This window comes from Gymnogyps californianus, chromosome 4, assembly GCF_018139145.2.
Source record: "Gymnogyps californianus isolate 813 chromosome 4, ASM1813914v2, whole genome shotgun sequence".
Classification (NCBI taxonomy): domain Eukaryota; kingdom Metazoa; phylum Chordata; class Aves; order Accipitriformes; family Cathartidae; genus Gymnogyps; species Gymnogyps californianus.
In genome coordinates, this window is record NC_059474.1 from 9,990,327 (window position 1) to 10,006,632 (window position 16,306).

General features: G+C 36.3%; 1 protein-coding gene across 1 annotated transcript in view; it reads left to right on the plus strand.

Annotated features, from left to right (window-relative positions):
• CFAP99 (cilia and flagella associated protein 99) overlaps window positions 1–16,306 on the plus strand; it is a 62,584-nt gene that overhangs the window by 1,089 nt on the left and 45,189 nt on the right. Inside the window, exons 2-3 of the mRNA XM_050896658.1 lie at window positions 1,787–1,914; window positions 13,995–14,139. Coding sequence (XP_050752615.1) covers window positions 1,795–1,914; window positions 13,995–14,139 — 265 coding nt within the window. The 5' untranslated portion in view covers window positions 1,787–1,794. The remainder of the gene's footprint in view (window positions 1–1,786; window positions 1,915–13,994; window positions 14,140–16,306) is intronic.

The following is a 16,306-nucleotide window of genomic DNA, read 5'->3' on the forward strand; positions in this document are numbered from 1 at the left end:
TAACTGAAATTCTGCATCTGATAATGGAAGAAAATGTCTACCATTTTGTATATAGTATAAATTTATATCATTTTTATACATAGCAGTTAGAATGTTCTCCTAAATGGCTGTGTGGAAATAAGGGTGCATGTCATAACATGAAACTTTCTAGTCCTGATGTGTACGTTTTAAAACATTGATGATAATAATAGCAGTTTGTTTAAATACAAGTGAAGTTCTTTCTATTAAGAAGCCCTGTATGTCCAGAGTTCGCAAGGCATTACTATATGTCTTAGTTTTCATATTCCAGTTTTTGGTTTTAATGATTGTTATTTGGAGGGGAGAATATCAGCATGTACAGAGCATGAGAGCTCAAACTTATCTCTACTATGCCAGAAGAAAAAATATTTGTCACTGGTAGAGCTGTTGGAGCCTGAATTATGATTCAGCCTGAATGAGTACACAGGTATTTCTCTCTCCCTTATCCAAAATCCCTTGTGAGTGTAAGAATCTTGGCAGGTACAGAGAAACAGATCATGATTCTCAGAGGAGTGGAGAAACAGTGATTCCACCTGTGACAGAGACACAGTAGCACCTCTTTTTTATTTTGCCATCCCTTGTCATGATCCAGCCCTGTTTTGCTGGACTTTTTTTTTAATTGGACATTTTGTCTTGATCATACCAGGTAACTAAATGCCTATATTGAACATAATCACAGACAAACTCTTTTTTTTCAGCAATTTGAGATTAGTAAGTAAAAGTGCTGTTTAGGCAATTATTGTTGAGCATGATAGTGCTGAAAAGCAGAGTACAAAAAACACTGTATCTGGAAATGTTATGATATAATTTTAAAACAAGAAATTAATTATCTTTACCGCAGTGGGAATGAATTATCTTGATCAAGCATTCTTTTCTAACATCAAAATACGATGATATATAAAATACAAGAACGAATTTCAAAATTTCACCATGGAAAATTATCTCTGTGCTCATTTTTTCCCATTGCTAAACCAGATTAATGACTTTCAGCCCTGATCATTACTATCGTTGGTCTTTCATACACAACAACATGTGCATGTGTATAAACAAATGCATTATAGTTCTTGTCATGTGAACATTAAAATCGAGGTAGCCAGTTCTGCAGACTCTCACACATACGAGTAAGACATCATTTGAGATAGATGTAATACAGTCATTTCACAAACAAAGCATCAAGCATAAAAAGTACCCAACTGCTGTGCCTTCAAAAATCTCGACAGTGGCCTAGACTACTGATGTGTTGTGATCGCGGCCCAGCTTGCTGACCAACACTGTCTCATTGCTTCCTTATAATTCCTCTCTGGTCCTATTTTTTTGTTGTTTTGGAAAAATAGGCTGTTAATAGCAACATGTGATAAGATTTAAGACTAAAATTTTGCTTTCAGTTGCATCTCACTGGGAAGAGCAATGTATTAAATAGGACCTGTATAGCACACATGCAAAAATTCATGTCATGCTTTTCTCTAGTATTATCTTTAATTATATTTCGTCAAATAACCTGATACAGAAACCATTTTAGGTATCATCCTAAGGATCTTTTGAGGCATTTGCAGAATAAGAAATATGTAATTATGTCTTCTATTTTATTGATGTTTGTACTGTATTCTCATTTTTCCTGTTAACTGTTCTGAGTAACTGTGATTTTGAAAGCTTGACCTAAATGTTCTCTTCTACATTACTGCAGTATATCTCCTTTATGAGCTTATCACCATACATTATGCTACAACTGAAGGAGGCATGAAAAATTAATGATTTACTATATTTATAGGATTCTCCATGGTGAAGATGGTCAGCCATGGAAAACATATTGCAATAATAGTCCAACAGCTTAACAAATTTAACCCTGAAAATCAGAGCGTGGAGGATTTCTTGAATGAATCAGCTAAGATGTTGCAGGTATATTAAGTTTCAGTTCATCTTCCATAGCTCACTTTGTTTTACTATGTGATTTTAAATATAAAGATATCTGTTTTCTAACATGTTGTAACTTTCATTGATTTTTCTTACAGTGACATTTTTCATTCATGAGTAAAGTCCAAATTTCTTATGGTTATCACCAGAAAACAAGGAAGTAAAGATCAGAGGGGCTGAAAAACTGCTTGGGTAGCAACAAAAAATGGGAAAGCAACAACCTTCTAAAATGGATCTGACAGTGATAGGGAAAGCTCCTCTTCCACTTCTGACTAAGCTGTTTTGTAGTTTCCTATCTCCTTTCCTCCTTCCAAATAGAAGTTTCTGTCAGCACCACCCGTTTGTATGTACGAATGCAGTTTAGAAGCTGACTCACAGGATCAGGTATTCTTGCTTTGAGGACATAAGTGACTATCAGAACAGTGGGATAGAAGGCAAGTGCCAGTAAATCAACTGCCTGATTTTAATCTAATACTGCAAGTAACCAGACCAAGATTTGCCAATATGTAGCTATACTGGCTGAAGCAGTTCCCATCCTTTCCTGACCATAGTCTGTCACCTCTTCCCATCTCTTTGTACTCAGTGCCACCCTGACTTGTGCTGATGCAGCTACTGGATTGAATCAGCTTTAGAAAATCACTAAGGGAAGACAGTAATATTGTTTAGACTGCTATTGTCTGTGCGTGCCATGTATTATCAAACTACATTGTTGGAGCCCTGATTCCACACTGCCATGTAGCTCCAGTGCTCATTTCCACTTCTGACAATAAGGTCTAAAACACTGCTATTCCAGTTAGATAGTCTTTTACATTGATTTTGCATAAACACAAATGACTACAAGAATATAAAACTATGGAGGTGTGATATGAAAATCAGAGACTGAGGCAGTGGATCCATACGCATTTCCTGGGTGCTTGCTTTCTTAAACATTTTCTACTCAGGCCCTTAGTTTCTGCCACTGCCTTCCTGCCTTGTAGTACTGGCATAACTCTTCGTGCATTCATATGCTGAATTACATCAGGGAACCGATCCAGTTTCAAAATAATCATTTTTCACTGGGCAGAGAGCAGGTAAATTCAGCTACCACTGCTGCCAAAATAAATACTTGTAAAAATTAATATTCAGATCATTGTTCTTCTCAGCCCAGGAAACGTGATACAAAGACAAAAGAAGCAGTAACTCCATTGGAGAAACATGAATCTTAAGTTTCATAATAAACCCTTTCAGAAGGGGAAGAACAGGGAGGATAGCTGATGCCAAAGGTAAGGCAGAAATCTTTCTCTGGGATAGTTTCAGCTCACTTACTACATAATATTTTTGCTGTGAATTTATCCAAGAAAGTAAAAAGTAAGATCTATGTTTATATAAAATTCAGCTTTGTTTCAGTACCAAATGGGTGATCATAACTCATTATGGAAAATTCACTTCACTTCTTTCTTTTCTGTTTCATAATAGGCATATGATCCTAAAAATATTGTAGCATTTTTGTACACATGATTTCCAGGCTTGGCTGCTTACCAATTAGCCGATATTAACTGACCCATGCAGAAACTTCCTCCAGTTTGTATCCTGATTAACGCCATCACTTTAAATCACAGACTAGATTCAAGCCTGTATGTCTCGTGCTAGCAGCATGACAAATAGCAAACCTAGTGTTATGTACTACTGACCAGACAAAAATCAGGAGGGTCAGATTCCAAGAGCACAAATCTAAATAATTGCAAGACACAGCTCTCTCTATATTTATTTACTTACTTAGGTATGCAGTATATCAGACTTGACTTTTCTACAAGTTACTATCTTCTATTCTATTAGACTTTTCTAATTGGTTAATTAGTTTTCCATCCCCTAAAAGTACAATCAGATTCCAGTCATTATCAACACTGTATGTTTCATTCATATTACATATCTTTATTGTATTTGGATGTTTTATAGTCTTTATGTCCTCCTAATATGATATCTGAGGTGTCTTGTTTAGTTCTTTGATAACCTGTTGATGACCTACATAAAATATGCTTGTTAGCCTATTGTCCAGCTGTTTGTGGTTGTTCCTGGTGAAACCAACAATTTTGGGCTAGATTATTTCTCTCAAAATAAAAAGACACCATGCACAGGTCATTCCAGAATATGTTCAAGGGAGTTCAGCACCCCAGTAGTGTCTCTGCCAGGCTGCGGGAGCCACTACAGATGCCAGTATTGTCAAGTGCCAGATCCTGGAGATAAGTACCTCTGACATCCACACATTCTCACGTGAAATGCAAGGAGCAGATAGCAAAGGACATTTTGCAGAACAAAACCTCTGTCAGAATGAAGTAGGTTTCAAAGAGCAATATAAATGTTTGTAGGAGCTGATCGAAAGTAAATAAAATGACTTGTTTGGAAATCTAATAAATGAAATGAGGAGATGGGCATCCTTGGCTGATCAGAAATGGGGGGTGACATCAATAAAGAATAAGAGATAATAGGTAGAATGGAACCGAGTTGTGAAGCATCTTGATAGCAAAGACAGGCAGCTTTCGTTTTATGTGCTAGAATCAACTGTGAGATGCTAGGTGGAGTAAGTGGGTCAAAACAATGGACTAGCAGAATGATCTTAATGATAGCATTCCAAATAGTGGATTTGCTAGAGAAAGACCGGATTAGTTAAACCCAGGAAGGAGATGTTTATTACAATAAAATAGAAAATTTTGAGACACTACCTTAGATTTTTAGCTATGAAGCAACAGGAAAATACTACTTGAAACCTACTGTTCAAAAAGAGTGAAGAAGATGTGCACATAAACCGGTTATGATATCCTGGAGAGCAGTCGATGTGAAAAATGACCTCTGAAGTTAGGGACTTGAGTGACAGGCAGAGTGGCAATAGTACCAATAATTGAGGAAAGAAGTAGCATGAGAGCACTGAAATTTTGTTTTAGCATTGTTGAAATTAAGCTGACAACAAGAAGTAAATGTCACAGAGAGAGACCAGCATTTTAGACTGTAGTTTAGGGTTCTTATTTGTGTACATTATAAATGTGAATATGTTATGAAAGGAAGTTGGATTTAGTCCTAAAGGAGTGAGTCTGGAAGGCACAATCTGTCTTGATCAAAACATCCATGTCAACCGTCTACCAGGGGCATAAGACCATTCTTGTGGGAATCCTTGCAAATTAAAGCAGTAAAAATGGCTGGCAAAGTGAGGCACAGGAAAAGACGTGAAAGTGGGCAAGCAAATATATGTTAAAATGAAGGCCTTTACAATATGAATATATAAAAAAAGAAAGAGGCACAAAATCCAAAGGGTCAAAGCCGTAGGGTGAAAATACACTTGCTTTGCAAATGATAGCAAGAAGTAACTGGTAGATTTCCATATTAGATCTTTTACTAAGTATAGAATCGGTCTTTGTTGAATATTCTGCTCAATATCCAACACAACATTTCCTTTGGTTTCACTGTGCTGCTGCAAAGGTGACACAATCCAGAGGTTTGTATAGTAACTCTTCAGCAAAATTTTCTTCTTAATTTCTAGATGCTCTAATTTTACTTACATGTGAGGTTAGACAAATAATTAAAAGAAAACCCAAAATATGTGATTGTGTGAAATAATAATAGCATATTTTGCTCTTTCATAAAGACTGTGTAGAAATTTTTATGTTTTGGCAGTTCACAATGTTTGGGAAATGGCCGTACTGTAGAGGTTTGGAATAGTCTGCTAGCCAAATACCGGGCAGATGCAAGAGAAAGATAAACTGCATTCTGTTCTAAGCTCCATCATCTTTCTATCCCTGTCCTTTCTCTTACTCACCCTCAAACTTACTTGCCCAGGTCTCTTCATTTAACCTGTCCCAGTTCCATCTCTTCAAGTTGTTGATTGCAGTGCTATTGTCACTGTCCAGCAAGTCCTGGTCGCCTCTTTGGTTTTGTTCTGCTCACCTCAAAGTTCTTGCATGTTCAGTTCCAGTCTCTACTGCACCTAAATCGAAGCAGAAATATCTCTCTCTCTTCAAACTGAAGCCCACAAGAGGCAGATGTCACAGAGAAGATAGGTGAGACAGACTCTCTTCTATCAGTTTGGGCTCCCAGACTGACCCAGCATGGCTTGTCCCAGTCTCATCCTGTATTGTAGCGAAAGCTCTGCTTGCCCTGGGCTGGGCATGGTAAAGGCACACACGATCTTCAGGGAAGCTTACTGCTGCAGTATAAATTCACACAAAACACATGCAAATGGATATTTTTCACTTGGCAAAATGTGCATGGATTTTCATAAGAAAACCAAAAGGCCAAATTTGTAAGGCGCTGCTTGGCCCCTGTGTGCCACTTTGAAAATACATCCCTAGTTGTTTCCCTGCATTTGATTTGCAACTACTTACTATTTCCAAATAGCTAGATAAAAACCTGAAAATTTGACAACTTTCTGTCAAATATCAGTTCCTTGTATCAGACTGTGTAAGCTACTCTCATCTTGTTCCTCTTGAATAGCATGGGAGAGTATCCATTAACTTCAACAGCAGCAGAAGCAACCTCTTGATTATTATTATTTTTATTTCTGAATGCATCTTTATAATTTTATTTAAATATCAGTGTTCCCATCTGAACAGACTCTCTCATTGTAGGAAATCTTTTCTGAAGCTTTGAGATAGAAATCTGTTTGGAAGACATTTGGGTGTACAGTCTGCTTCCAAGTATATTCCAGAGTGACTGCCCAAAGTCAGAAGCATTACTCTGTACATGTATTGGTGTAAATGAGATAAGTAGTTGGCTATCTTTATTTATAGAGATATGATGGCATTAGATACTGCTATCACGAGTTATGTTTTTCTAGCTGTATGTGGGATTTAGCTTTACACAGTTCATTTGCAGTAACGGCGGCCGCACGTCTAATGCCTGTGTACTGCTTTGAAAAAGCACCCTTCTTTCCCTGCAGTTTTGTAATTGAGGTAGATCAAGCAGATAACATACCCAATAACCATTGGGATACATTTTTCTTTTTCACTTATTGCACTTTGCAACCATTCAGTATTTCAATATGCAAATAGGGAATCAGAAAATTAGTACTAAAGGAATAGAAAGTGAATTTTAAAGAGCAGAGGTAAACCATTACTTTGACAGTAGTTCAGGTCTGTCTGAACCACTGTATGTATAAAGATAGAATCTTCTTTTGGTGTGATGGAAATGTATAAATAAATTGCTGGAGTGCCAGGTAGTTAATAGTGTTTAAAACCAAGGTGTCAAGAGAGAACATAATCTCTACAAGGCCACTCAGGAAGCAAGAGGGAAAGACAGTTCCAGTCTCAGTTCCTATCTTCCAACTCCTAGTTCACACTTCTATATAAAATTGGAGTTAGGGAAACTCACTGATTATTAGCCTCCTGTTTTTAGAGAAATACAAATGAAATATGGTAAGGATTTTTAATTCTTGAATAGTGGGAGATAAATAACATGGTTTCCTCTAATTATAATGTTATGATCAAAATTAGTCTAGAGGTGATCCTGTGTTAAACTCCATACATTTTAGTTCTGCAACATGTGAATTTTACATCATAAAAAGAATTTCTATTTGTTGTTCTCAGTGAATGATCAGACTTGATTTTCTTCAAGGAAAAAAAAATACACTTTGACTTGTAATTCAGTTATTTACAATCTTCATGTTTATTGTATTGTAAGTTAGGATGTTTATAACATAATATTGGACTTGTTTTTCACTGCAAATATTTTCAATAAGAACATAGGTTCATTAGTAATATGATGGGTGATTCCTAGTTGCAACAAACAAGCCTTCATCTTCAATCATGAAGAATCGTATTATGTCCCTCAAACCTCCTAAAAACAAATTACAAGTGCAAATAAATGCTTTTGCTTCAATGTTGTGGCCTTGTTGCTATTAAAAAAGAATTCTGTTTGAATTATCCTGAATAACACATTAACTTAAAATAATTCTTTAAGTCTATCTCCATTCTTTAAATTATTAGTATTCACATTCAAATTTACATCTCTATTTCTGTTTTTCTTCATTTGAATGCCCAGACTACTTCTCCTTGTTTATCTTCCTAAATGCTTTTTAATACTCCTTTCATCAGACTAGATGCCCTCCAGATAATATCTTCATTCTTGTGTACTAAACCCCCTTCTTTTTATTAAGTATTCTTCAATTAAATCTATCACAAATGATCCCTATCCAGAGTGATCCTTCATCCAGTGTATATTGTACATAAGGATATTGTTTCATCAGGCCATTTACAGAAATGGACTGCATCTGTTCATTTTGAAAAAAGATTAAGTTTTGTGCTTAACTGAAGCATCCCAGGCATTTTTTCTTCCTTGTGACTGTTAGAATCAAGCTTTTGCTATGATAACAAGAGACAGATTTTAACACAGAAGTTACCATGCAATGTTTGTGCCTTTCTCTATGCAAATAACTCACTTTATTTTCAGTGGAATTATTTGCTTCAATTAGCGCTGCAGGATCAGACACATCATATTGACCTTTATACATCCCGTCTACTGAAAAGCTTACTTCTGTAAAATCAGAACTGCCACCCTAAATTCACTGTTTTACTCCTTTATCCCTCTCATGTTGATAGCAAGATGAACCTGTTTATGAGCTTTCCATTTCGCAAGAACGTGGTGTACTTTGGCATAACTCTTCATAGTTCTCATTTGTGTTGGTTCAGCTGTGCGTCTCACACATGCCCACTCAACTGTGAGTAAAATCCCCAAATGTCAAAAGTCATAGATTTAGTTTTAAATATGAAAATAATGTAATGCAAGATTATTTTGATACATATGGTGAAAAAAATCCTACTAAAGTATACAAGTCTAATTTGTATTATTAGTTACTGACATAAATGCAGATTAGGATCTTTCTAAGGAAAGGATGGAATGTGATTTTTCTGCAACGTCCCGCCTATGTGATTTAATATTAAGTACAAAGGGAAATAACGTTAACTGTACCTCTTCAAGATGGTCAGCATTATCACATGAAGATGAAAATACTAGCTTGTGACTGCAACGTAGACTGTAAATTGTAGAAGCAGGACATTTTCCTACTTATATCCTAAAATCCCAGGGCTTTTTCCCCCATTGAAATTACTGGAAGCATTTTCATCGACTTCAGAGGGAAAGAGGACTGGGTTCTGGTGACTGATTCAAAACCCAGTGAAGTCAATAGGAATATTTTCTTTCACTTCCACAGTGTTTTGATTAGACCTTTGGAGAGGACTAGCACTGATATCTGAAGCACTATAAATTAATCAGACTGCATCTGCAAAATGTGCATATTCTGCCTAGAAGTAGACAAGTTCAGTATATACTATTACTCAGTTCTCTCAGGAGGTGAAAGTTATTTTATCTTTTCATCAAATATTATTAATTCTTTCTAAAATGTTTGTTTCGCCTTAAACTAAATCCTTATCCTGAGAAGTCTCAAACAGGGCATGGCTGATGTTCCTTTCCTTCCTTCTCTCCAGAAACGAGCTTTTCTTTCTGTCTTTACCCATCCTTTTCTGATCTCTCTGGCCCTTAAACAGGACCCATTGTAACCATCCTTATTACCATACACCTATGGTGGCAAAGCTTGGTTTTTGCAGATACTTCTCCATTTATGCTAGCTCAAGTCACGCTATTTCTTATACTAACACATGTTGAAAGTTGTTTGTGTACAAAGTCCTATGCTTAAGCTTTCTTACACAGTCTCTTCTCTCCTTGTAGAAACTTGACTGGTTCCCAGCTACAGCTGTGTGTCAGGGAACGAGGAAAGTATGTCCATGGAAGCAGGCTAAGGGCATTAGGGATTTCTCAAAAGGGGGAGATAATGCCAATCAGCACATATTCAGACAAGAGTCGCATTTTTTTCACAGGATCATTCAGGATCATTTCAGACAGGATCATTCTTTTACAGCTTAAACACTTGGGAATCAGAAAAAGCTGAAATTCAATGCCATAGAGAGAACACTTTCAAATATTTGTATGGGAATGACATTGTGAACACATATAACTGTATTTTACTTATATCCAGTGCAGCCATTGGTCAACACAGTAATATGTAGGCTTCCAAACATTAAAAATATAGGACCACCCAGTATTCATCTACCATAAATATGCTTTACACAACAAAACAACAAATAATAAGCTGTAACATTAGAAATAGAGAGGTTGTTTCCTGAGCATAGAATAGGCATATTGTTCAAGATCTATTTTGTCTTCTGATAAATTTCAATATTCGGTGCAACAGAAGATGATAGCTGCATGTGTTACTTTCACCTGTAAATTATCTGGCCTTCCTCATGCTGAAGGACTCACACAACATACTTGCAAACATAGCTAACTGCTAGTTGTTTCAGAGAAATACATGAGGTAAAGTATACTTGAAAAGGTAAGAAGATGGTCTGATGGACAGAACAAAGGCTCACAAATTAGTGTTTATTAATTCTTTTCGTGTTGCCACCAATGACTTAGTGTGTCGCCTGGGGCAAATCTCTTATCTGCTCCATACCGTAGTTCCTGCATTTGCAAAATAATATTAGCCAAAACGAATCTCATTAAATGCAATTAATGTTAGTAAAGTGTTTTGAGAACCTCATACAAAAGGTGCTATAAATGTACAATCTGTCATCATATTGTACTGTTTCAGGATCATTTGACCCACTTCTGAAATACATCCCACTGACATAAAATGCAACATAAAGCCACACAGAAAGAATGCACTTAGGAATTAGTGCTAGAAGTGACACCTACCCAACATATTACTTTCACAAAGCAATTATGATTTCAGATATACAGATAAACTGTAAATATCCTTGATGAAATTTGTTGAGGACACAATGCACTTTCTATGCAGAGAGTATCCTAACTGTTTTAAAGCATTGGCTCGGGTTTTGATTCACTAGATTATCAGCAGGGCTTAACCAACAACTGGCTCACCTTTGAGATTTCTTATCCAACTACTGATCCTGCCCAGTCTTGTTTAGTTTATGAGTTCTGATGAGATCACTTCCTTAGATGACACAGCTGCAGGCTGCCTAACTATTCTGTAGTTTTATATGTAGAAACGGAACACTTAGTACCATTTGTAGTTGAAAGCAGATTCAATTGATAATATTTCATGACAAGTCTTTTTGGCCTGTGGTCCACAGAATTACCAATCAGTACTGATGTTCTGGGGCACAGTAGTCCCCAGGGTGCACCTCCTGTCACCTTGTTGCTTAGCTTGAGGCCATGTAATAGTTATGTACTTTCTTGCTCAGGGAGTAAGCATGAGTAAGCACTTATTTCTGCGTTTGTCCTAACAACTATCTTCTGACTGACTTGTTAACACAGAACAGTAAAAGTAGAGTAAATGTAAATATGCAATTACATTTTTATGGTGTAGTCTGAACTGTATAGGAAATATGATTTGGGCACTGGTGTCATGTTGTTGTTAGCTGCTTGTCTACTTTTGGTCATCTCTCCAAAGTACATTTGAAAAGCACTGGTTTGTTGTAGCACTTTATACATATATGATATATTAAAGTACTGAGAAGGTGAATTCAAAGATTCTAATCAAATAAATATCTTGGAAACAATTTATATTCTAGCTTTCTAGTGGAGATAGTTGTGAGATTTTTTGTTGGGCTTGTTTCCAATGGGCTTGTCCAGTTTTACTATGGACTTTCTGTTTATCATCAGAGCTACTGTTGTCTGCAGATTGATCTGTTCAAGAACAACAGCATTTGTTCAAAGAGACCAATTGTTTTAGATTCAAAATGTCACAATCCTACTTTTACTGGAACATCCTCTCTCACTTTGCCGTTCAGGTATTTAGGTTTGCTTTTGCCTTTTGTGGTGAATTCTCAGATATCTCATATCAAATATGGGATATATATTTGAGCATTTAGTGGGGGGTTAGATTTCTGGATTTTCTGTGTCAATTTTATGCAAGAACTTCCATAAATCTTCATCCAGAAAAGGTATATTTGGAATGGACTGTGTGCCTCACAAGAATTCTCAGTGCTTAGCAAGATGGAGTCCATGGCAGGATGGAGTCTATGCTTCCCATCAAATTAATTTTTTTGTATATTTTCAGATGTGTTCAGTCTCTTTCCTCCGCCCTTCCATTTGTGTCCATCCTGTATCCAAGCCCTTCTGTATCTTCTGTTTTCTCCTACCTTCCTTTTCACTCCTTCTCTGTGCTCCTTCTTTGCCACCTCACTCTAGTTGCTTCCCATTTTCCCAAATGCATTCCCCTTTACCTTTCTCCCATCTCAACCACAACCTATTGGTTCTTCTTTCTTTAGAGCCCTGATTAAGAATGTAGGTGATATCCTGCTTATTCGCACTCAGTCTCTAGTGCTGCCCAGCAGACTTTGTGAAGCTTCCATGTCTCCATGTAATGATTAGTTTGGTTACACTCTGTTTCTTCTTACCCAACATATCTGGGTCACAGAATATATTCAGAGTCATATCTGATTACTTCAGTTATAGAAATAAAGCTTTTCTATCATTTTAAGTATTATTAGCCTTAAGGACCTAAAACCCACAAACTGAGCTTGATTCTGTTTCTGTATGTGTATCATCAGTAATATTGTCTATTACAGTTCTGCTAGAGGTAGTCAGATGCATTAGTGTAATCCCAATGACAGTAAACAAATTACAAGGATGCATGTAGGTGTAATTTTGCCTGCATACATGTTTATGTGTATATGCATATATAAATAGATATGGATATGGAGACAATTATATGAGGCACTATTTTTTTCTAGTGATGATGCACAAATTGGAAGGAATGAAACCTGGCTTTTGAGCAGGAGTAGTGAAAAAGAATTATGCTTACTCTGAATGGCAACCTGAGAAAATAATACACTTGGAATGCTTCTGCATCATTTTTTACATTTAAAAATTAGAACTATAATTTTAAAGTTTTGCCTTGTATTTTCTCTAGTCTCAAACCCCTATATAGTGTCATGCATCAGAAAACTCGCATAGTTCCTTCCAGCAGCCTTTAATAATACCTTTAAACTAGAAATTAATCACATTAGAGAAATAAAGCGATCAAGATGCTAGCAGATAGCCTACTAGGCAAGGTGAACCTCTCATCTGATATATTATTGCAGTTCAATTGTTGCCACATCTCAGAGCTGTGGGAGAGATCATATATCAAATGTGGACTACATGTTTTCAGAAGATGCACTTAGCTTTTTTCTTGGCTTCTTGGCTAACCTCCGTAAGTCAAAGAATCATTATTGTTTGTCATTTTGTCATAGTGTGGCTGTCCTTTTTCAATTCATGTAATAACAAATTGTTCTGGGCCTCAGATTGTCTTGCCAAGTTTAAAGGTGGTTCATACTAGAAGTTTACCTCATGTAGTAACAGATATCCCATAGGTTATTTGTTATGAGTGAAACTCTCTGTAAAGCTCAGGAGCGTTCACACTTTTTAAAGGGATTATGAGGTAGGATCCGAATGGCATGCAGTGAGCATCTGACCCTACTTTTTCTGTTCTTGTGTGGTATTGCATGAACATTATGAGTGACCGAGAGCACAGCTAGATAAGAAACAGTCTGCATTAACAAGAATCCTGGCACTCACAGGTTTAGTTTAAATTAGTCATATTCTCCAATATTAGGTTACAGTAGCAGTTAAGAGTCTTTTCCATAATCCCCGTCCAGCTTCTCCCCTCGATTTAGTCTCCCGAAGTAGCACAGACTTCACCTGCAAAGAACAAGTTTCCTACTGGAAAAGCAAACTCTTACTGAAACTTTCTTATACTGTTGACTAAGTTAATCATTGCTCATAGCTCATAGACTTCAAATTTTCTTTGCATTAACTGTTGACATTCACACATCAAGGCCTTTTAACTAAATGCGTATGTCAGCAGATAAACTGAAAGATTAACATTGGGGAAGGTTACCTTTTACTTAACAAGGGCCATTAATTTGTTAGGACTGCCCATATTTGATAGTATTAGAAGTGCGTCAGCCCTACCAAAGGCACTGCTATTCATTATTCATGTTTTCCAATTACTTCAAAATGATTGTACTTCTTTTTGTACACAACTAACATTTTCTTTCCAGAATACATTAATCATTATTAAATTTGTATCTCTATAGACTCTTAATGTGACAGAAGAAAAATTTGTGTTGGATACACTAGCTGGATGCATAGAATATAAATCCTTATTGGATGTAGTAGTCAGTGCCTTTTTTGTTCGGGATGGGAGATACTGCCTGATTTCTGAGCGTCATCTCTATACAGGTAAGGTTTTTTTAAAACACCAAATGTGTTTACCACAAAACTTGAAAAAATATTATTTTACTAGTGTAGGTCTTAATATTATATTACGTTTGAAGCATTGTCACTGTGCCCAGTGCGGTATGAAGTACAGGACCTTTTCCAATGGCCTTATGATATAAAGCCTGAAATTGTTATTTAGTCTGGACTCTCACAGGTGTTAACTGGAATTTTACCTAAGAAAATTCTGCAGAATATGCTTGCAGATTTAGGTAACGTGCAGATGGAAAATAGCATCGGTGGCTGGAAGAAGTATCTTGGAAGTTTAACCATCACTTTAAAAAATGTTCTTCAGTGATTTCTCTTTATTCTCTTCTATGCAACCTAGTACCTCTGCCATTCAGATATGAAATTGTATAACAAAGCTCTGTCTGCTGAGGAACACAGCATGTCTCACAGTATGAAGATACGATTGTCTCTATCCATACATGGGGTTCTTTGTTACTGACCATCACAATGACATAAATAGACTTCTGTCTGTCTCCATGAGTGAGGTCAATTATTTTCCTTTTATTAGTTACTTGGTTAGAATCAGTTACAATAGAACTATATCTGATCGTATGAGCTAGTTAATCAGAGTAGTTACTAATCCCAAAGTTATTTCAGGCATTGAGAAATACATTAAAAAGTAATTAAAAAATATTTTTATGCTATGCATTTAATACACATATACTGAAGTTGATTTATTAAGTCCCTAAATAAGTTGGAATCACAAATCACACTGGCATTGGTTCTCTAAGTCAGATATGTTCCGAAGCTTTGTGGGTACTTTGAAAAGTCCAGTCAATTTAATTCAAAGTGGTTGAAAAACACAAAAACCCATATCTAATATATCTACATTTTATGTTTTAAAAGCTACTAAATTTCTATGGCAATTCTGGTTGCTTCTGTCACAATCTGGAAAGGTATAGAAACCTAAATCAAATAACAAATGAAAGGGAACCTAAACTGTCAAGGAAGAAATTAATAGTATATTGAGTTTATTTTAAATGGTAATGCTTCATTATCTCCATTTGTCCAAAGCCATGTTTTTCAGTGTCTGGGGCACATAAATTATACCTTTAAGCTGAATGTTGCTATAATTGGATTGTCAGGACTGGTCCACTCAAAAGCCTCCATTAATCATAGGCAGAGGGTAGGTCCCAGAAAATTTTCCTTTATCAACAAGTTGAGAGTCTGAAGTCATTGGCTTACATTTTTTTAAGCTGCTTGTGATTCCCTTTGCCAAGCTGCATTGACACTTAAATGATCAAAGCTGCTTATAAAGGCTGTTGCTATGTGTGAGCAGATTTGAATTTAATAAAGCTTGTAGGAGATAAATGTATATTCTGTTAAGACTGCTTAAATATGTTGCTATGCTAAAGCACAAGATTGACGCCTAAGGATACACTGAGTTGGCTGCAGCACATTGGTCAGAATTTACTTATTTTATCATTACTGTTTGGTGGCAGCTAAAATACTGCAGTGCAAGTGCAGCCTGATGGATCAAAGTGAATATTGTGAAATGAAAGCTGATACAGGAGCTCATGAACTTTACAAGTCTGCAAAAATCTCACAGCATTGACTATGCCTCTTCCTGTATCGAACTGCACACTTGCCAGAGGGGGGTGCAAGAATCAGGTTTGGATTTCCCAGAGAATTTCACAATTGAAAGACTTGGTTTTATTCTAATTCAGAATAAAAAAAAGATTAAAATACTTTCTGCAAAATGGTCACTCGCCAAAAAAAAAAAAAAGGAAAATAAATACCAGAAATACGACATTTTATGTTTAAAATTTTTGTTATGTATAATAAACTATGATTTTGGAACAGAAGAATAAGAGCTGTCCTCTCTGAAAACATTAAAAACAGCGTATGTTGAAAAATTCACTATCAAAACTTTCTTTTATGTCTCCTGTTCACATTAAATTTTCTGAGAATAAGCTTGCTTACACTGAAAATTTTGGTTACGCTAAAAGACGGCTGTTTCCCACAATGTAATACTGTCAGAAACTTTTCAGTCGTGTCTCTCAGGAGCCATCTGACTCCTAGTCTCCCTGCCTTGTTGCGAGACTAACACAGAATTTCACAGATGGAGTATGCAGATATTTGTTGTATAAGCTGGTGCTACTACCCCAAGAAACAAGCCGCC